Source organism: Glycine soja, chromosome 10 (genome assembly GCF_004193775.1).
Source record: "Glycine soja cultivar W05 chromosome 10, ASM419377v2, whole genome shotgun sequence".
NCBI classification, from domain to species: domain Eukaryota; kingdom Viridiplantae; phylum Streptophyta; class Magnoliopsida; order Fabales; family Fabaceae; genus Glycine; species Glycine soja.
The window spans coordinates 45,528,089-45,549,270 of record NC_041011.1 but is presented as its reverse complement, the minus strand read 5'-3'; the positions used below and the strand labels follow the sequence as shown (position 1 = coordinate 45,549,270).

The 21,182-nt window shown below is 33.5% G+C and overlaps 2 protein-coding genes and 1 pseudogene across 3 annotated transcripts; 2 read left to right on the top strand and 1 right to left on the bottom strand.

Annotated features, from left to right (window-relative positions):
• The first annotated feature begins 1,926 nt into the window (after nt 1–1,926).
• Nucleotides 1,927–9,659, top strand: LOC114372238 (ras-related protein RABF1). Of its 2 annotated transcripts, XM_028329713.1 has the most exons (9): nt 1,927–2,209; nt 2,475–2,551; nt 6,696–6,779; nt 6,925–7,019; nt 7,131–7,236; nt 7,665–7,754; nt 7,841–7,927; nt 8,428–8,587; nt 9,201–9,659. In XM_028329713.1, the coding sequence occupies exons 1-8, from the start codon at nt 2,185–2,187 to the stop codon at nt 8,479–8,481; spliced, it is 618 nt and encodes a 205-aa protein (XP_028185514.1). In that variant the 5' UTR covers nt 1,927–2,184; the 3' UTR covers nt 8,482–8,587; nt 9,201–9,659. The 2 variants fall into 2 exon arrangements, with proteins under 2 accessions (XP_028185514.1, XP_028185515.1); XM_028329714.1 differs by lacking the exon at nt 8,428–8,587 and having other exon boundaries at nt 1,929–2,209.
• LOC114372239 lies at nt 5,222–5,711 on the bottom strand (annotated as a pseudogene).
• Nucleotides 9,660–12,570: 2,911 nt separating the features above from the next.
• Nucleotides 12,571–17,103, top strand: LOC114371096 (U-box domain-containing protein 14-like). Its single transcript, XM_028328508.1, has 4 exons — nt 12,571–13,192; nt 14,906–15,022; nt 15,223–15,636; nt 15,722–17,103. The coding sequence occupies exons 1-4, from the start codon at nt 12,911–12,913 to the stop codon at nt 16,805–16,807; spliced, it is 1,899 nt and encodes a 632-aa protein (XP_028184309.1). The 5' UTR covers nt 12,571–12,910; the 3' UTR covers nt 16,808–17,103.
• Nucleotides 17,104–21,182: the final 4,079 nt, after the last annotated feature.

Genomic DNA, 21,182 nt, shown 5'->3' with positions numbered 1-21,182 from the left:
CTTCTAGAGATTAATGGGGCCACCACTTTTATACACATCTTATACGCATGGTTCCCTGATAAAAATTTCTTGTTTTGGTTTTATCACAATTTTTTCCACCTTCCCAGCTAGGCTTAGTTTTCAAAGATGAAGATTATAAAATATACATTTCATGTCACACAGTCATGTCAAGTAACCATTAAAACTAAGATCACCACATAATTACCTATGATAGTTAAAGTTAATTTATTGTGATAATATGCATTAATTTAAGGATGTGACTGATCTAATACATTCCCCTTAAGTTTATGCAATAGTTTCTCTTAATTCTAATTCTCAAATTGAAGATAATATTTAACCATTGCATACTTTTCTCGGAAGGCAATATCTGGCGTACTAGCTAATATAATTTAATTGGCGTTGCGTGTATTCTGTCTTAAAACTGAGATTTTTTTAGGCTGATGAATATAAATCAATATAAGCTTACAATGCAGAAAAGTACCAAAGGAAAAACATCCAACATTTAAAAATAAATAAAATTTGGTTCTCTCTATTTGTGCAGCTGTGCCAAAAAAAAAAGTAAAAGAATACACACTTGAGATCACCCGAGAAGATCTAATCATGCAAGACAGTGAAATAAACAAAAAAATAGTATAATTACTCAACAAAAGTTATTTATTAAACTAATAGAAATTACTCAAGTTGTAATATATATGGCCATTTGCAATGGCAATATATCTCACTCAAGTACACCACCAACGGGTATGAAAATGTCTCTTAAATAAATTGTGAAGAAGCATGGGGATAATTTCTTACTAAATTCGATATTGTCTTTTGGGATTCAAATATCTTAGGAAAGCATAAATTATTGGCTTGTGAGAAATTAAAGTCTTGAGCTGGCTACCCAAAGATCTCATTGTCACGACGCTAGATGATCTAAAAGGAAACTTCTTGACTCATGATACAGTCAATATTCTCGAAGAACAAAACAAAATATGCACCAAAATCCATCTCTAAAACCTACCGTTCAAAGACCATGATGATGGAAACCAGCCATGTCTTTCGAAGCCTTAAATGTAAGAACTAAAAGGTTATTTTGGGCCGAGAAGAGGCCCAATAATCACTTGGAGATATAAGTATACCACTCAAATGTTGTCCATTTTGGCAAAGGTTATTAGCTTAACAACTGAATGCTGAAATTTTGTAATAATAATGAATAAAAGAGATAACTAATATTAAAACACAAAATCTCTTTGTTGATTAACAACTTCACATCCACATTACAGGTGAGGTTAGGAGACAGAAAAGCTCAAGCATACCCCCTGCAACACAGCAAGACACGTGTATCAATTCGGCCTGCCAACTTGAAATAAATTGGGTTGGGCCTTGGCCCAGTATTTTGTCACCTAATCCAATCCAATGTAGGATGCGGTGGTGCAACTACATCACTTGTGGAAGGTACTGTGAACTTTCAACTTTCATCACTAAACAGGTATTTATATCCCACTGAATTTATTGTGAGAATAGATAAATTGGTTTTAAAATAAAAAAGATGGGTGCTGATTTTCTTTTCTTAGTATGACATAATTTTCTTTACTTTAAAACAGGTGAATCTTTTATCTCTTAAACTTCTCTATTTTTGGTCCTTTTTCTTCAAGTGTTTAGACAAATAAATCGTATCATTAAAATTTTTTTCATAAACTTTGTTTAAAAAGTTTAATAAATAAGCTCAAATCTGTAGTCATTTCTTTTAAATTGTTGAAATATTTTTTTCGAAAAAGCTTATAAAACATAGCACAAACTATTTATTTCATAAATCCAAATAAATTTCTTAAAAACTATTTTTAAAAAATTACTTCATAAAAAAACTACTAGCATTTAAAATGCCACTTAAATTTGTTTTCATAAAAAAAAATTATATAAAGAATTTTCATTTTCATTTTAGCCTTTAAACCTACGAAGTGGAGATCCTCGTCCTCACGGAAAGCATGATATAGGAGCCAACATTTTTTGTGCTAAGTGCAAACCACGCCAGAATTTCATTATTTCCATTAACTCCCGATTCGGCTTAAATTGGAACACCACCAATTTTCGTGGGAACCAACAAAACAAAAAAAGGGTCCAATTTTTTGAAAATTATTACCATCATTCATATTCATCAACGACCCCTCTTCTGTGCCCACTTCCAAATCTTCTCCTCTCGCTATGGGTTGCGGCTCCTCCCTTCCAGGTAATCATATTGTACCCATCTCGGGTTTTGTTCTTTATTTATTTATGGCTAAAGTTTTAGCCTTTTTTTTTTTAAACTCTTGTGTTATGTTGTTGATTTAGCTCTGGAGGTCAAAAGGGGTTGAAAAAACTTGTATTTTTTGGCTGATCATTGTTTTGATTTGTGATTTTGGGGCTGTGGTTTAATGGGGTTCGGTTGTTAGAAGCAATCATTGAGTTTTTGGCTCTGATGGGGTTTTGGGGGGAAATTGTTTCTTTGTTTGCAGATAGGGGCTCAAGGCAGTTGGGTCGACCCAATTCAGAGAATGGTGGAGGGCAGGACGCCAAGAATCTGAGGGTCAAGGTATTTGTGTGCTGAGTTCTTGGATTGCTCATATTTTGCTAAATTCTTTGATTTTTTTATGAGAATTAAGAAGGAAAAAATAGCTTTTTTCCTATAGGGTGTAATACATTTACATGTTTTTTTTTTTTTGTAAACTTTTGGATTTGTTGTTGAGTGACGAAGTGGATATCCATAGGGAAGCTGGGGAGATTTCTGTTTTTTTGTTGTTGCAAATGATTAGTTTCCTGGATTTTGTTTAACATTGTTTTTACATAATTTTGAGACATTGGACTCTTTGTTGAGCAAGCTTGTATTTGTTGAATAATTAGTCTAGCTTTTGTATTTGTTTGGATTGATTTTTTTTTTCTTTCAAAAAAGGACAATGTTTATTAAAATAAACACCAAGTTCAATACAGTGTCTAATTCTGTTCAGTTTTGGTATGCTGGAATAAAATGGATCATTTAGTACATTTACTTTAGTTTCAATAAACTTTGTTGTATGATCTGCTATTTGCCCGAGAGTATTAAAAAGAATCATCTCGCGTGCGATAGAAATCAGCCACCATACATTCTTTATAAAACCTGCAGCTACTCACAGAAGGAGTACACCCACAACTATGTGTACAGGGTGGTTAAAATTGCAAGAAAGCTCGTATAATTGCACAATCTTGCAATTTTTTTAGTTGAATCCCATGCTGAATCTCAAGGAAGATATCAGAACTCGTTCAAGATCGCACCAAATCGCGATCTTCTACGTGAAAGATGTGCATTCCAATTCATGTTGATCTTTAGGGGTGGGTTTCGAGTTCAAACTTTTGGATTGGGTTTCAGTTCAAAACCCATATTTCTTGACCCAACCCAGCTCTCAAAATTGAGAAAAATGTGCACTTCTGATTTCGGTCATTCTTGCGCAGCTCTGCTTCATCTCTAGGGTTTGCCTTCCCTACTATTCTTCCCCTTTTCTTCGTTTGAAACAAACATCAAGTGTCCTATTCTTCATCTCCAGTTACATTTTTCATTCTTTTTGGCTTGACTTTGCCTGGTTCTCCATCTCACCCATTTTTTGTTTTTCGCTCCACTATTCTTGCATTTTGTTCTTCTCTTGCCCTTTTCCTTTATTTTGTTTTTGTTCCCCACTTTTTAAGGCTTAAATATATTTTTGGTCCCTGATATATACTTGACTTTTGCATTTGGTTCTTGATAAAATTTTTCTTCAAATCGGATCCTAATATTAAGTTTTGCCTAGGGTCCCTGCCGTTAATTAGGATCCATTAACTGCTTACATGACAGTTAATCAGACACGTTGGCATTGTGAATGTATATCATGCCAGTTTTGATGATACCAAAAGTTTACTTGATGAGCACAAATTGAATCAAGTCAAAGAACAAGATCAAGAAAATCTAAGATAATGACTTAGTAAATTTGTTAAAAGAATCTCAATTTGATTGCTATAATTTGGCCTCAAAATCTTTACTGTCAAAATTCTTTTATTAAAGTTAAATCAGTTCAAAAATCTCTTTTTAACTGGTAATCGATTACCAGGTTCGTGTAATCGATTACCAGAGAGTTTATGAAAATAGCATATTGAAAATTTTGAACTAATGAACCAACGGCTCAAAATTATTTGAATTTTGATTTGTGTAATCGATTACAAGAGTCATGTAACCAATTACTAGCGAAGAGATTTCTGAAAAACTATTGAAAAGTTACAGCCCTTCAAAGATATGACTGTGTTGAACAAGCACAATGGGCCTATATATATATGTGTCCTTACTTTGAAAATAAGAGAATTCTCAGAGAACTTAACTTTCAAAACCTCTCTAAACATCTTTGGCCAAACTCTTGCAAATTATTTTAGGAACTTCAAGTTGTATCATCTGCTCTAAAAGAGAGAAATCATTTTGTTCATCTTATAAAACTCAGTTGTAATCAAGAGATTGTTTGTCTCTTGGCGTGTGAGAAACTCGAACACAAGGGTGAGGGATCCCAAGGTGTGTTCAAAGATTGTAAAGGATTTACAAGGATAGTGGAAAATCTCAAGTGGGTTACTTGAGAAATGGACGTAGGCACGGGAAGTGGCCGAACCAGTATAAATCGAGTTTGCAATTCTCTTTTCCTTTATCTTGTTTATTTTATTGCAATTTACTTTGTCTTGCACATTTAAAGAACATTGTTAAATTGATTGCTGCTTCTTCTTTTACATTCTAAATCTATCACATATCATTTAAAAGGAGATTAAAACTTGTTAGTCGAAAAAATTTTAAGACTTAATTCACCCCCCTTCTTAAGTTATTGAGGTCACTTGTTCAAAAGGCATGCGACGTGTAGTGCCACGTGCACTCGTTGCCTAAGCGGGACTACCTGTGAGAATTTTTTTTTTCTTCCAATGGAAGACTGCACCACCAGTTCCGTCCACTCTCAGCGTCTTGACTCCTCCAAGCGGTTCAACGGCAAGTATGTCCCAAAAACCCTAATCCATGCCTTCACCAAACTCGAATCCGCATTCCACTCCCTCGCCTCCGATGAACACTTCCAAGTTATTTCTCATCCCAAAATCCAAACCGCACTTCGATTCTCGCAAAAGGGTATCTCCAAAATCCAATAAAGTTTCTGTCTTTTGCAGAACGAGCTCGCAGAGACTCTACGGGACTATGTGGGCCACGAGAGCCCGCTCTACTTCGTGGATGGTGGATGGGTTATGGAAGAATGAGCAGAACTATCAATCATCTGGTGGTTCTGTTATTGAAATTCATCTTCTCATAGTAGTGAATGGAGAGGAGCGAGAGAGGTGAACCTCATCTTTCTCCGATCATAGTGGCTTCGATCGAATCACCTGCGGTATGGTGGGGCCCTTGGCCGAGGAGCAAGAGAGCGAGGGCGAGGTCGAGGAAGAAGATGATGTTTGTTGAGGCTTGGAGAAAGGGAGAGATAAAGCATGTAGAGGCGATGGAAGCCACCGAGCGCAAGGACCATGAATCATAGTTGTTGCTACCTGCAGCCCGACATCGCCAATGTCCGTCCGTCCACGTGATTCAACACCTCAAACAGAAGGTTGTCATCGAAATGCACCAGCCCCTCCATGCGTTCCACGTTGTCGTCATTTTCCACTGCCTTCGCCTTCTTCATCTTCTTGTCCTCGACATCACTGCCACTCGCTGATGGTGGCAGTGGACACTTCATCATTGAGATCACTTAATGCGAATGCAAGCACCCTTTTGTCGTTTGGGTCTGGTGGTGGCAGAAAGTTAGGTGCTTGGTTTAGAAGAAGGTGGTTGTTACTACTGTGGAGAAGAAGGAGAAGAATGACGTTGTTTTTACTTTTTTCAAAAAAAAAATTCCTATGTGTAATCTCATTCTGACAAAGATTACACGTGACACCACAAGTCGCATGCCTACATGTTCGGTTAACGGTCACGTAAGCAGATAACAGATTCCAACTAACGGTAGAGACCTTGGACAAAACTTTTAAAATATTAGGGACCTAATTCGAAGGAAAAATTTATTAGGGATCAGATGTAAAAAAATGGGTATATATCAGGAACCAAAAACATATTTAAGTCACTTTTTAATTTTAATAATTCTTGTTCTGCCTCTATTTGTCATGTTGTGCTTCACAGTTTGCATTCTGCCATTTATTAATATATTTTTTTGTTCAAAAGGGTGGAGTCAAACTCCGGTACTTAAGGGTTTATAACAAACTCACACACACTGCCCAATCAACTGAGCTAGACTCCCTTGGTTATTAATAATTTTGTTGTCTACCTAAAATCACAATTTTTTATCATTCACGTTCTGTCTTTTATTTTAATATATAGTTGTGGGCGAGCCCTGGTGCAGCGGTAAAGTTGTGCCTTGGTGACTTGTTGGTCATGGGTTCGAATCCGGAAACAGCCTCTTTGCATATGCAAGGGTAAGGCTGCGTACAATATCCCTCCCCCATACCTTCGCATAGCGAAGAGCCTCTGGGCATTGGGGTACGAAGTTTTTATAGTATTAAAATTTAAATGTAAAAATGTTTGGGTATTCTTACAAACTAGTTGAAGGATGAAGGGATTTAGTTGAAATTAATCACAACAGTTTCTGTTTATCTGTTATACTGCCATTATTTTCTTGTTTAGCCTTTAAAGGAAACCATAACTAAACTTTGAATGTCACTGGAAACAGCTTGTTCTCTTAGGTGATTCTGGTGTTGGTAAAAGCTGTATTGTTCTACGATTTGTTCGTGGTCAGTTTGATCCAACATCTAAGGTAAATATATGTTATTTAGTACTTTTATTTTTATTTTTTAATGTAATTTTTTTTAATATAGTTTATGACAAAAAAATATTGTCGTCTTGATATGTTAATTATTCCATGGAATTGTTCTTATATGTTTTAGACTTTGTAATGTAAGGTAACTGTTGGAGCTTCTTTTTTGTCGCAAACAATAGCTCTGCAAGACTCTACAACAGTCAAGTTTGAAATATGGGATACTGCTGGTCAAGAGAGGTGACTGTCATTTATCTTTCCAGATTATGCATAACCTATTGTACAAACCATTCTTATTTCAACAACAAATGTTTTTTGAAATGAAATTTGTTTGCTAATTATCTGTTTCAGGTATGCTGCGTTAGCACCGCTATATTACCGTGGTGCAGCAGTTGCAGTTATTGTTTATGATATAACAAGCCCAGAATCTTTCAGCAAAGCACAGTACTGGGTTAAGGTAGATTTGCAGTTATTGTATGGTTCTATATTGTCATTTCTTGTTTTGTTAGTTATTTGAAATTTTGAATGATATGAATAACAAACAATTCCCCTATCATATAGTCTGGAACTGTGCAATGATGTATAGAATACATTCCTTTAAACAGTGGTGGCATGCTTTTTGCTCTTTCGGAGGCTTATTGACCCTTGACAGACAAATCACTTGAAAATTTAAAGGAGTAGAAAATCATAGCACATAGTTCTCTTTGACATACCCATAATTGGCATCTCTTTGATGTACAGCCATTGTGCTGTTGTGTGTGTGTGACATGTTATAAAAATCATTATTAGATAGGAGCTTTTTTTTATAGCATAGGATCTATTTTATTAGGATTTACATTTTCTGTCTATTTTGTTTTAGCAACTTAAATATTACTAATTTTTTAGGAGCTACAAAAACATGGAAGCCCTGATATAGTGATGGCACTGGTCGGTAATAAAGCTGATCTTCTTGAGAAGCGGGAAGTTGCTGTCCAGGTAGTGCAACACTATGTAATATAGTTGTCATATAAACAAAATAATCATTTTTTTCTCATATAGTATGCTTTACTGTTTCCATGAAGGATGGCACTGACTATGCAGAGAAGAATGGTATGTTTTTCATAGAGACATCTGCAAAGACAGCAGATAATATAAATGAACTGTTTGAGGTATGTTTGATGTTTTCTTCCTTACAGTTATTAGATTATAAAATTAATCATGACATTTTGTATTTGGCAAGAATGAGAATGTACGAACAATGGAAAATAGTTAGCTGTTGTGATTGTTATGGCAAATAAGGTTGGAGATGGTTACGTCATACATTGGGTAATTCTACAGTTGTTTTGACCTATTAAATACCATGATCACAGTTTTATCTTCTGTACGTAAAAAGAAACATCATAAAATGATTTGGGAATCAATGTCTCTTCTGATTGAATGTATGGTTCCAAAATGATATGTTCCTGTTTTGATACTGGTCATATGGTCCGAAGTCTAGTCAGTTTTAACTTAAGTTACACTCAGGCTGCAAGAAGCTTAAGTCAAAAGCATGCTCAAGTGTTAGGAACTGATGAAATACTGTTTGATATTGACTCGTAGATCTTTAGGATTTTCCAGAGGCTATGCTAGTAGTAAATTTTGGTTTTAACTCTGATCTTTGGTCTCTTAGGACATTGTTGACTATGCTACTAGCAAGCTTCCCAATGATGTTCTTGCTGCTTGAAGATAGTTGTAGCAAACTCATATAGACCTATTGGAGGGGCTAAAGATGATCTTGGAATAGGAATCCTGTCCCACAAAAATCCAAGATTGCATCTTTTGTAACAAAGGTAATAATCCTGGTCTTGGAATACACAAGGGAGTTAACTGACAAAAAAAAATTAGGTTAGAGAAACCGAAATGGCCAGGGCTACATTTTAAGGTTATGCGGGATTGCTACTTCTAGAGAAGTTCAACAAGCATGCTGGAAAGCACCAGCTGCTAGGTACTCTCCTACATATGCAAAGGACCGAGCCTCTCAAGAATCACAACCATTGGATGCCTGCTGATTATACACTGAGGATAATAAATAAAGATAAAAAAAAGTGTTGTTTGCAACCAAGCATGTTTTTTTGGTATGAAAATAACAACACTTAATTAATAAAAAAATATTGTTGATATGTTATTCTGAAGTACTTTCTGTTTCTGACCTATAATAATTAAATTGTGGTTTCCAAGATCATGATTGCATATTTGTATAAACAACCTCTCTTCCTCATCCTCAAGACTTGGATGCTTACTGTCTCAGATTTGCAATAGATATCATCACTGTGCATATCATTCTTATTGTTGTGAATTGCCTTTAAGCTTATGAGTAGTTCATGTATTCTCTACATCCTCATTTTTTGATATATCATTATGAATTTCATACACCCTTAAGCATTGAAATGTTGCTTTTCACAGGAAATTGCCAAAAGACTGCCTCGCCCATCAGTTAGTTGATGTAGCCAGATAGCAGTTCAGTAAGGGAAGGGATCTGCATTAGCTTTGGATCCTTCAAAACTATATAATGTATGGATTGTGTTTATGTATATTGTGATTAGATAATTTCTATGGTCTTTTTATCAACCTGTAATAATAATATCCTGGAGGTCATGTCAGATAGATGATACGTATTAGGCTATGCTTTGTGAGACCCACAAATACGAGTCATGTCTGTTATGATTTCATATCCCTTGACTTGTCTCTTATTGATTGGTATGCCTAATTAAGGCTATAATATCAATGATGCCAAGTGAGACGCCCATGCATTTGGATTTGGTTGTTACAGACCATGCTTTGTGAGAACCACTAATCAATGCTAAATTGAACATATTTGGATGTTGGTGGTTTTATAAATTTACATTGCGTCTTACGTGGACTGATCTTGGTGCATAATCTTTTTAATACCACTACTTTAGATTATAATTTTAGACTTGGGAGGCATATGGAATCGATTTGTTTAGATTTATCATTTATGAAAGCAATTTGTAACTTTTTATAAGTTTCTCTTAGGTTTTCTTAAGGTTTAACTGCTTAAGCTTATAAACAAGTTCACATTTGATAGGGGTTTATTGAATAAGTACTTGATTAAAACATGTCCTTATATCCTTATATGAGTTAAAGCTTGTAATGTAGAGGCTATGAATAAAACTACAATATAATTTATGATCATTTGCAGAAAAAAAAAAATTGTTGGCACAATTTATCTGATTAAACTCCTTACAGTACCTAATGCAAAACATTAAGCTTGATCCACGGTCGGCGGACTTAATTGAAATATTGGGTTAACTTAAGCTATGCTACCAAGACAATTATGTTTGTATTTATAAGATTATTTATTATATAACCAAATAATTATTTAAAAAAAATATTATTTAGTAAAGTGTGAATTGCATTTCCTTTACGCAACCAACTTGGGCTAGGCAAGGGTGACTGATTAACGACTAATGAGTAAAGGCATGCCAAAAGTCAAATGGAAAATGACGTATACAATAGGCCGTTGCTATTTCATTTTTTATTTGACTTTTGTTTTAATAAAATAAAATAAAAGCCAAGGCTATTTCAATTTTTTAATTCACTTTTGTAGGTTTCAAATTTCTCGTTTATGTTGCAAAATTCTGGTTTGTCTTAGTGGCTGGCCACGCACGCGTCTTGATATAATAGGCGGTTTACAGCATCGTGTCGGCAAAGTTTATTAGAAATTTCAAAATGCTTCTGCCGTTTGATAAGAATTTTCAAAAATCATGATTGAGTTAATGTTCATCAAAATATTTACAACTTAATGCAATTATAATCTGTGTTATGGAATTGACAAATCACCTTAAAGCCTTCAATTGTCAAAAGATGAATGAAGGTTAATGGTAGAATTTGAATTGACTCAGTTTTCAAAGTCAAAACTTGTTTTGATGCTTAATCATTTTTACTTATATAAATTGCTCTTTTGAAGAAGAAATAGTTTATGACTTTACAACTTGGTAGAATATATATGATAATTAACCTGTAGAAATCTACACTTTCAGAAATAAATATAACTTGATACTTTTAGTAATTAAACTAGACAAATGTTGAACGGTATTTTAAAGATAATGTTTAAAGAATAAAAAATGGAAAATTTTAAAATATTGGGTTAACATGTAATTTTTATCCTCTTATTTTTTTAAATGTGATTTTAGTTTTCTTATTTTTTAATTAAGACATTTCATCTTCCATTTTTAAAAAGACTGTGATTTTAGTCCTATATTTTTTAATTGAGATATTTTATCTTTCACTTTAAAAAAAATTCACAATTTTAGTCCTTGTAACCAAATTTTAAAAATTGATTTATGTATTTAGTAAATTTTGATTGACACATGTCTATTTATCATCTACATAATAAGTATTTTTTAACAAAATTATTTAATAGTTAACAAACTTAATTTATTAAAAAAACAATTAAAAATGTACATAGTCAAGTTTGAAAATTGAAAAGGTGAAACTAAAATTGCATATTTTTTAAAAAGTGAAAGCGAAATGTCTCAATTAAAAATAGGGAACTTAAATTGTGATTTTTTTAAAAAGTAAAAAACAAAATGTCTCAATTACAAAATAAGAAGTCTAAAATTACATATTTAAAAAATAGAAGGGAAAATATTATTTTTTAACCAAAATATTATTAATGTATCTCATTATAGTTGTCATAACATGATTTTCAATAAAAAAATTCTATGGACACTAGCAAGACACATTAAATTATATATTAACTTGATAAGATTTAAAAGTTTAGGTTGGAAAAATAATGTGTAAAAAAAGTTGGAAAAATAAAATAAAAACAACAGTAGAAAAATTTGTTCAGGGTTATAAATTGAAGAACATGTCCATAATGATATCAATGGAGTCCATAATTGAATATAATCTGTAAGTGTTATAAATTTTTTAACAGTCTGTTTAATTTTAACGGATAAAAAAATATTGATAATGATAGAGATTTTTAAAATAATAACATGTATATAAAGTATAGGTGAAGTTTTAAAGTGATCAAGTTTAGTTGTAAATTATTAAAATTGAATATAACTTATATGTTTGATAAGACATTAATCTAGTTTTTAATTATTTTTTACTAGCCAAAAAATGTGTTTGATGGTTTGATAAATTATTTTTTTTAATAATTTTTAATATTGTGTGAAACATTATTTTAAATAATATTTCTAAAAACATTGGCTTTTAACTTATAATTTTTTATATTTTCTTTCATTTTTATTCATAATATATTCATTCATTTTTCTTGTTACATTTTTTAAATAAATAATCATTTTATTAATTTTTTTTGTTATCTTACACTTTTTAATTAGTTCAACAACAAATTTTACCCAATACTTATAATGTAATAAGCTAATTCAACTTTTATTTACTAATTAACTTTTCAGCTAATTTTATGGATCATAACTTTATTTTGTATTAATTTTATAAACACTTATAACCATCGCATTAAGTAATTATATAATCTACCTTAAAAACCAATCTATTTCAAGAAGTAAAAATTATCAGGGTAAACTCCATCTGTTCGATTTCTGTTTTTTAATACACACAACTACAAGTTGAAGCCGAATAATCGGAGTTAGGCGACAATTTTGTCTTTGTCCAACTTAGTCGGTTTTATCGCTCGAAATTTGATCATTAAAAAATATCTTTTCCCACTTAAACTAAATTTTAGGAGGTAAAAAAAAAAAAAACATTTTGCAAGACCACAATTTGGTCAAAGGAGAGAAAGAGAACAACACTGTTGGTTCTTTCATAGTGTCTGTCTTACCTCTTACCTACGAACGAGGCAAAGACCTTTTCAAAAGGTCAAACGCAAAACCTCTCAATGTCTTCTTAATCTTAAATAAATAAACACTCTTTCTTCAATTCTTTCTCTCCCATTTCAATTACTTTCTTTCTTATACTTTGATTTCGTCCTCCACAATTTTCCAATTCCATTTCTCTTTCCCAAGTTCTCCCTTAACAAGTAACATCAATAAACACAAAGCTTCTCTCTCTTTCAGCTCATGGTGGGTTTCAATTCTCCATTGTGATCCCTCATCTGGGTACCTTCCAAATTTGAGGCATCTTCGATCCTGTGGTCAAAGTTTGCATCTTTGACTTTTTTTCTCAAGATGGGTGGGAGCGAGAGCTCGAAGGGTGTGGTTATGAGTCGTTTGGTTGAGTGCATCAAGGAGATTTCTGGGTTGCCAGAGAGTCAGAACTTGTGCAAGAAGGTGTATGGGAATTTGGTTCGCAGGGTGAAGCTTTTGAGTCCTCTCTTTGAGGAATTGAAGGATAATAGTGATGAGTCCCTCAGCGATGAACAACTTCAAAGCTTTGACTCTCTCTTTGTTGCTTTGGGTTCAGCTAAGACCCTTTTAAAGGATGTGAACCAAGGGAGTAAGCTTTATCAGGTATGGCCTTTTTGGTTTTTGTGAAGCTCCCCAAGGGTTGAATGAATTTTGTGTAGTTTTGGTGTTTTGCCTAAGGGAATGAATTTTGGGAATTAAACTCAATTTTGTCCTCAACCAATGAGTTTTGTGTAGTTTTTTTAGATAGCTTGATTATAATCCAAAATTAACTCAGGTAGCATCAAGCTATCTAAGGAAACTACCAACAAGTGGTTGATTGAGTGGTCTCGGGTTCAACTCATGTGGATAAAGGGGAGATCCCACTAAAGGTGGTCAGTCAAATTTCTTGGGAAAGAATACTCATCAATAAAGCTGGTGGATACTCCACACCAATGTCATGGTGACCCAAAAAAAGCTATCCAAGGAAACTAAATAATATGCTCAAGCTTTCTTTCTAAGAAAATTAAAATAAAATAGAAGAACAAGAAAACAGGGAAATAGAATCAGGATAGTATCGCAACATATCTTAACACTTCCTCTCAATGGAGAATATGTATATGTATCTAGCTCGTTACATATATATATGCTATATTGGGCCCTTGTAAAGACTTAGTAAAGATGTTGTCAAGATTATCCTTGGAACAAACAGATGAGGTGTTGATGATGCGGAGAGAATATTTTCTATGATAAAATGACTCAACTTAGGAAGAAAATAAAGAACGAGAAACTTAACCACTAGCTAGAAGATACACTCAATCCTTAACCATTTAATAAAAGTAAATCAAACAAGGCTTAGCCATAATAATTGCTGAAGCCGTCAATTTCATCAGTTGATAAAGAGAGGTTTAACCACCATGTGAGGTAGAAACAAAACAAATTAATATCAATGCTTAACCACCCAAAGCAGAAGCTGCTCACATCATCAACGCTTAACCATCAAGGGCAAAAGCAAATAATGTCCAAATACACATTACCAAATTTTCAAGACTTGTCATTATACGCAACGGTAGGAGAAATATTGAGCTGAAGCAAACATTTAAGATCTTGATAACCTTGAGCCTTGATGAAATGTATGAAAGAGACCTTATAGGCAGTATAAACAAGATGGTTACACTTTGGAACGGTAGACAAGAGTGAGATCTTGATTTGTTGGAGAGAAGAGAGCAGAAAACTGAGAAAGGAAAAGAAAAAGACAAGCTTTGAGAGCCCTGTGCAGCAGAGGGAAAAACCTCTTTTTATGGTAGATGTCAATGCTCTAATACCATATTGAGATGGAAGGAATGATTTCTCTTGTGTATCATTGCACAGTTTGTACAATTATTTATATACACAAAATCTAAATCAATCTCTTAAGAAAGTTGATGAAAAGCTGTATATTTTCCAATATGAGATCCCAATGATTTGATTTTAGGGTGATTTCTTTCTGAGAAGATTATGAAGAATACAATTCTGCTTTGTAGTTTGCCTGTATCCTAACATTGCCAAACTGCCAATCACCAAAACTTCATGTTACCCTTTTTCTTTTTGGTGGGACTTTCTTAACACACACACACACACAACAGATGCTTAAAATTTAAATTCTAAAATATTCTGTATTCTTGAAACAAGGCCTTAGCTGTGCAAGTTTCTTCCTCCATGTGTACAGTGCATTAGCTGACCATATCATATTTCATTGTGGATAATGCAGATGCTCTATGCTTTCTGGTTCAGTTTTGTTACCCAACATGTTAGTTGATACTGACTGTTAATTTTTATCAAATTAATTACATGTCTCAGGCTTTGCGGAGGAATGATACAGCAGATAAGTTCCAAAAAGTAACTGAAAAAATTGAAGCTGTGCTCAGTGAAATTCCTTACAATAAACTTGACATATCGGATGAAGTTCGAGAACAGGTAAACCTTTATCATACTATATTGGAAGGAGACCAGCTATACTATATACAATTCCATGATGACTCAAACTTTTACCTTTTCCCTATTATTTCTTCTAGTCATATTTGATTTTTGTGCTTTTAAACTTCTTGATGTTTTTGGCAAAGAGAATGGGTGGCATCTTATGTACATTATTTTTCACAACTATTTTAATCCTTCAGATTGAACTGGTGCATGCTCAATTCAAAAGAGCCAAAGCTCAAACAGAATTTGCTGATATACAACTAGACCTGGATATGGCAGTGGCACAAAAAGAAAAGGACCCTGGTCCTGCTGTACTGAAGAGACTTTCTGAAAAGTTGCATCTAAGGACAATAAATGACCTAAGGAAAGAGTCTAGTGAATTGCATGAATTGTTCATCACAAGTGGTGGAGAACTCGGCGATTCTTTTGAAATGATCACATCCCTTCTCAGCAAACTGAGGGAATGTGTGCTCACAGAAAATCCTGAAGTTGATTCCAGTGAATGTGAAAAATTGTCAGTTAAGCACAGGTCTCCCATGATCCCAGATGATTTTCGATGTCCTATATCTCTTGAACTAATGAAAGATCCTGTAATTGTCTCCACTGGTCAGGTATAATCCGAGATTATCTTTGTACGTGGGACTGTTCTAACGTATATGTTATGATTATTCATAAACTTTTTGCCTTCTTTTGCAGACATATGAAAGATCTTGCATTCAAAAATGGCTTGATGCTGGTCACAAAACCTGCCCCAAGACACAGCAGACACTTGTGCATACAGCCCTTACCCCTAACTATGTTTTGAAGAGTTTGATTGCTTTGTGGTGTGAAAGCAACGGTATTGAGCTACCAAAGAAACAAGGGAACTGTAGAACAAAGAAATGTGGTGGCAGCAGTCTTTCAGATTGTGATCGAACTGCTATTAGTGCTTTATTGGATAAACTAACGAGTAACGATATAGAACAGCAAAGGGCAGCTGCTGGTGAGCTCCGGTTGCTGGCTAAAAGGAATGCAGACAACCGAGTATGCATTGCTGAGGCAGGAGCAATACCACCTCTTGTAGATCTGTTGTCTTCTTCAGACCCTCGAACTCAGGAGCATGCTGTTACAGCGCTTCTCAATCTTTCCATCAACGAGAGTAACAAAGGAACTATAGTAAATGCTGGAGCCATACCGGATATTGTAGATGTACTGAAAAATGGCAGCATGGAGGCTAGAGAAAATGCAGCTGCAACTCTCTTTAGTTTATCGGTTCTAGACGAGAACAAGGTGCAAATAGGTGCAGCTGGAGCTATCCCTGCTCTAATAAAGTTACTTTGTGAAGGTACTCCTAGAGGTAAGAAGGATGCTGCTACTGCTATCTTCAACCTATCTATTTATCAGGGAAATAAAGCAAGAGCTGTAAAAGCTGGTATAGTAGCCCCACTGATACAATTTCTGACGGATGCTGGGGGTGGAATGGTAGATGAAGCACTAGCTATTATGGCAATCCTTGCAAGCCACCATGAAGGCAGGGTAGCGATCGGTCAGGCCGAGCCAATTCATATTCTTGTTGAGGTTATACGAACCGGCTCTCCACGCAATCGAGAGAATGCTGCTGCTGTCTTGTGGTCACTATGCACCGGAGATCCACTGCAATTAAAACTAGCGAAAGAACATGGTGCAGAAGCAGCACTGCAGGAGTTGTCAGAAAATGGAACTGATAGAGCTAAGAGAAAAGCTGGAAGCATATTGGAACTCTTGCAGCGAATGGAAGGGGTTGATAATCTGCAGAGTTCATAGTCTCAGTGTTGCTTCGTTATATAGCTCATAGATGGTCTGAAAATTATGTGTTATAAACCATGCCATTATTGCCACATCATAATAGTGTATTCATCTTTTTTGTTTTAAATCCTGTGCAGGAACTTTGCATTATGTTTGGCTGTCATTTGTCTGTATAGGAAATTCTGTGAATTGTCTATTGAAGATGTTATGCTAGGATTATAAATGGAATAAGTTTCTGCCATTGTCTGTCACCGCAAAGTTTGTAATTCTTGGAACTTTCTGTTGTGGTAAAAGCCAACGTTTAAGTAGAACAATTTAAAGACTATTTTCTTATGATCAATAAACGTAGAACAATTTAAATTCCTAAGATATCATTGTTCTTGAGAAAAACACTGGTCAAGAGCATCTTAGATTCTAGAGAAGCCTTAAGCAAATTAAAAACCTGACAACCTATTAAGAAGGGACAAAAGACATGATCTGTTATCACCTATACAATTATTGAAAGTGTAGAAGAGAATTTCTCACACATAAATATCTCCTTGCATTAACTCATGAAGGGTCAACATAATTTTCTTTAACATTATCATCATTCATCTCTTCACCATTTCTCTGGATGCAGGAACATAGCCATCTTTACTCTCTTCACCATTTCTTTAACAACAAGGTTTGTCTGGCGGAGTATCCAAGTTTACTAAGGATGATCCTTTAAATGAAAATGCAGCTGTTTGGACTTCTCCTAGCTTGTCACTTACCGATGGATAAGGATGTCCTTGTTCCTGTTGATGTCCTTGTCTATAGATATCAATTCCTGCCCTTGTGTTACAAGTGTGTAGTTTTAGCTAGTGATAGCCAGCTGAGTTATTCTCTTATATAATCTGCCTTTCATGTTCGGGAAAGACAATAAATAAATTGACTAACTTGGAGATGTATTTGAACCTTCCAGTGAAGGTCCATGCATGCCTCAAATGGGAATTCAAGCCGTAGCAGTACTAGCACTCCACCACAACACAACCTAGATTGCCTCAAGTTTCCACTTTCCAGTAAAGGTTGCCCTTCCCATTGATATCAATGACAAAGGTTAGTTAGTTGCTAATTAAGTAACAAAGAATGTGATGTGATGTGATAATTAGCCTTCAAGCTTTCAAAATTATAATAATTGAGCTAAATCAGATTGTCCTGCTTGCTGTATTGATATTTGGGGACATGAGAATTACAAGCCATCATCTCTTGTAAACTGATGTTAACCTTTTATGACTAGTTTACATCTAATATTTGTGGTGGCCGGTGATTAAAAACTAAATGGTGAATATTTTTTTTCAGAAATTTATGTTGTCTACTTGTCTAGTCTGTGTGTCTTTGCAGATGTTCAAGAATATATGAATGCTAAAACTCAAACTAGATAGATTATGCAGAGTTGGGACTCTTAGATGAGCATCTAACAGCCTAGCTACTGCAAGAATTGGACTTTAACTGTTTGAGCAAGTTTCTTTTATTTAGGATAGTGGAGTGTCCTGCTTAATGACCTGGTCATTTTTCAAATTTCATCCTTCAGGAAATTCTTATTTCTGAAGTTTAAGGTTTTATGAGTTGAAATGTAGAGTCATTTTCCGAGGAATATATGATATGTAAATTCATCGTGCTGCCTCTTGTAGTCTTGTTAAATGTTACTAATAGCTTTTGTGCAAGCCAAACTACTACACTTACTCTTGTGATCTCTCGTGTTTGTTTACTCTATTGTTGCTGATTTTGATTTTGATTTTGTTTCAGTACGAATGATTTTAGAGTGCGTTTGAATAGAGGATTTTAGATGAGGAAAGTAATTTATCAGATAATTTGAATTTCTGTAATTTAGAATTCATTGTTTGGATACTTTTTATGAAGAATTTAAAATTTTGGAATTTTAAAACAAAATTTTAAACAACTAAAAACTAGAATTTCAATTTCCTTCTAAAAAGTGAGAAATTGAAATTCTCTTCTTACATTCTTCTTCAAGAAACACCGTTCGAGCTCTTAAGATATCGAATGTGAGCATAGAGGAACACGTATAACTAACACACCAACCATATCTTCTCTCTTTTTTATTCATTTTTTTTCATCTTCATAATTTTAATTTTTTTTATCTAAACACAAAATTTTGAAAATAAAAAAATTTCAATTGAAATATTTGAAATTCTTAAAATTTAAAATTTCTCAGAATTTTAAATTTTTTCATCCAAATACACTCTTAAGTAATTTTGGCTGTATGTCAATATTTTGTATGATAAAAAATGTGTCATGCTATCCTTCTTTTGGCCGTAGATAGATAGCCTTTGAATTGACTAGAATGTCCATAGATAGCCTCATGTTTTACTTTTTTTTCCTGTCAATGCAGAAAATGAATGTACGACACATATATATTTGCCAATTGAAGAAAAAATTCTATATATGGAAAGAGTAAGAAGAAAAATAAAAAAAAAATGAAATACTGATTTCTAAAAATATTTTTTATGTTTAATTCAAGATTTAAAATTTACTGGCATAACTGAATTTTTATTATGCCAAATGATGTTTTTATTTTTTTCCATTTATCTATTAACTATTTGTATTATTATTTGTTTACTTTTATCAATTTTCTAAAATTGTTGAATGAACTTTGTTTTTTACAGAACGATAATACTATAATAGTCACAAATAGTTATCTAAAGATAGTATTGGTTAGAGAGACCAAAATAGAATGGGCAGGGCTACCTTTTAAGGTTATGCAGGATTGTTACTTTTAGAGAAGTTAATTCAACAAGCATGGTTGAAGCAGCGGCTGCTAGGTACCCTTGTCTCATGATTTCTGAAACTTTTTTTTTTCTAGTTCAAAGGTAATTGAAGTTATGTCCTCCGTTCCAGGATTGTGAAGAACAAATACTTTTATCCCCTTTTTCTTTTTAAGTATTTACTTTTCTACCAAATTGTTATTTTGTTAATTGTGCGAGAGAATTCGTTATCCAACAATTAATAGCGTAATATACCAATTAAGATGATATGGATCCGTAATTTTCTAATAATCTTGATGATTAAATTTTTGCTGGTATGAATATAATCTAGCTTAAATAAGTTGTCTATTAATCTCAACATATTGCATACAATTTATCATTTCACGCAAAGTACCATAACATGAGCTTCAATACTTCCATTTAGGTAACATTTCCAACAGCTCTATTAATTATGAATAAATTCATAGGAATCACAAAAGGAAAAATCATATAATTATATATTATATATAATTCTTTTAAGCAAATTTTATATATTATTGTATTTTTATACATAGTATATGTAATTGTTAATCATGTAGTTATGTACTTATTTTCATATTTTGTTTTTATTATTATAGAAGCAAATAATACAAAAAGGGATTGAACTGTGGTTATAAAAATTTTAAACTTTTTCTTTGACCAAAGATACATTTATTGTCTGATACATGTTTTACAAAAAAACAAAAAAAAGGATACAGTTTCCAAAATCCTAAGCAAAAAAAAAATTATAATTTTCATACCTGTTTGTTATTGTGTTTCTTAAGTGCATCACATTATTCGTTCAAGTTTTAACAATTTTTTTTGTGAGAAATTATCCATATTTGGTTGACATAGTCAACAAACATTGGTCATGGTGAACAAACAATTTCAAACTTCTTAAGGCACTCATCAAACTCATCCTCGGAAGGACAATCGACCAAACTCCTCTAGGCTTCCATGACATAATCTCATGCATTTTTTTGACCAATCAGAGATTTACACTTTTCCTTCACATTCTTATCAATGTGAAACCACACAACAAGTTGATACACTCAATGAATACAATCTTTATTCCATTAACCAATGTTAGATCTCTATCGATAACAATAACTCTAAGGAGGGCATCAAGTATGAGAAAAAGACCTCGAAATCGTTCTGGAGCCCACACAACATTATTTAAATGTTCTCCATCCAAATAGGCAAAACCAACAAAGAATGTCATCTTTGTTGGTGTGACACCAACAAAGTCAAGTAATAGGAGTCTGTACCTGTTTGTTTTGTAGGTGTTATCTATCAAAAATACCAAATTAAAGACATTGTATAGACACCAAAAGATATCACATACAACATCTTCATCCTTTAATCTATGCCAATAAATATATTGATCCCGTTCAAGAAGTTTCATTAGTTATTACATTTCAGTATCACTGCCTCTTATGGACGAAAGGCATGCACTTTTGGCATTGTATATTTGCTTGATTATTGTGTAACTATTGACATTGTGCTCTTTTAACGTTAAGAGAATATTTCTTGGTTTCACCATTGACTTTGTCATATCAACAATAATAATCTTTACATCCTTAGTCAATTGACCAATGTATGGATGTCCAACTAATGACTTTTTCATTTCA

What these genes read in the sequence shown, in the direction of transcription:
- LOC114371096 (XM_028328508.1), top strand. Translation starts at nt 12,911, where the DNA reads ATGGGTGGGAGCGAGAGCTCGAAGGGTGTGGTTATGAGTCGTTTGGTT. An exon ending in CGGATGAAGTTCGAGAACAG is followed by an intron (nt 15,023 to 15,222) that starts GTAAACCTTTAT and finishes TTAATCCTTCAG; the next exon opens with ATTGAACTGGTGCATGCTCA. An exon ending in TAATTGTCTCCACTGGTCAG is followed by an intron (nt 15,637 to 15,721) that starts GTATAATCCGAG and finishes CTTCTTTTGCAG; the next exon opens with ACATATGAAAGATCTTGCAT.
- LOC114372238 (XM_028329713.1), top strand. Translation starts at nt 2,185, where the DNA reads ATGGGTTGCGGCTCCTCCCTTCCAG. An exon ending in AGTTTGATCCAACATCTAAG is followed by an intron (nt 6,780 to 6,924) that starts GTAAATATATGT and finishes TTGTAATGTAAG; the next exon opens with GTAACTGTTGGAGCTTCTTT. An exon ending in GATACTGCTGGTCAAGAGAG is followed by an intron (nt 7,020 to 7,130) that starts GTGACTGTCATT and finishes TATCTGTTTCAG; the next exon opens with GTATGCTGCGTTAGCACCGC.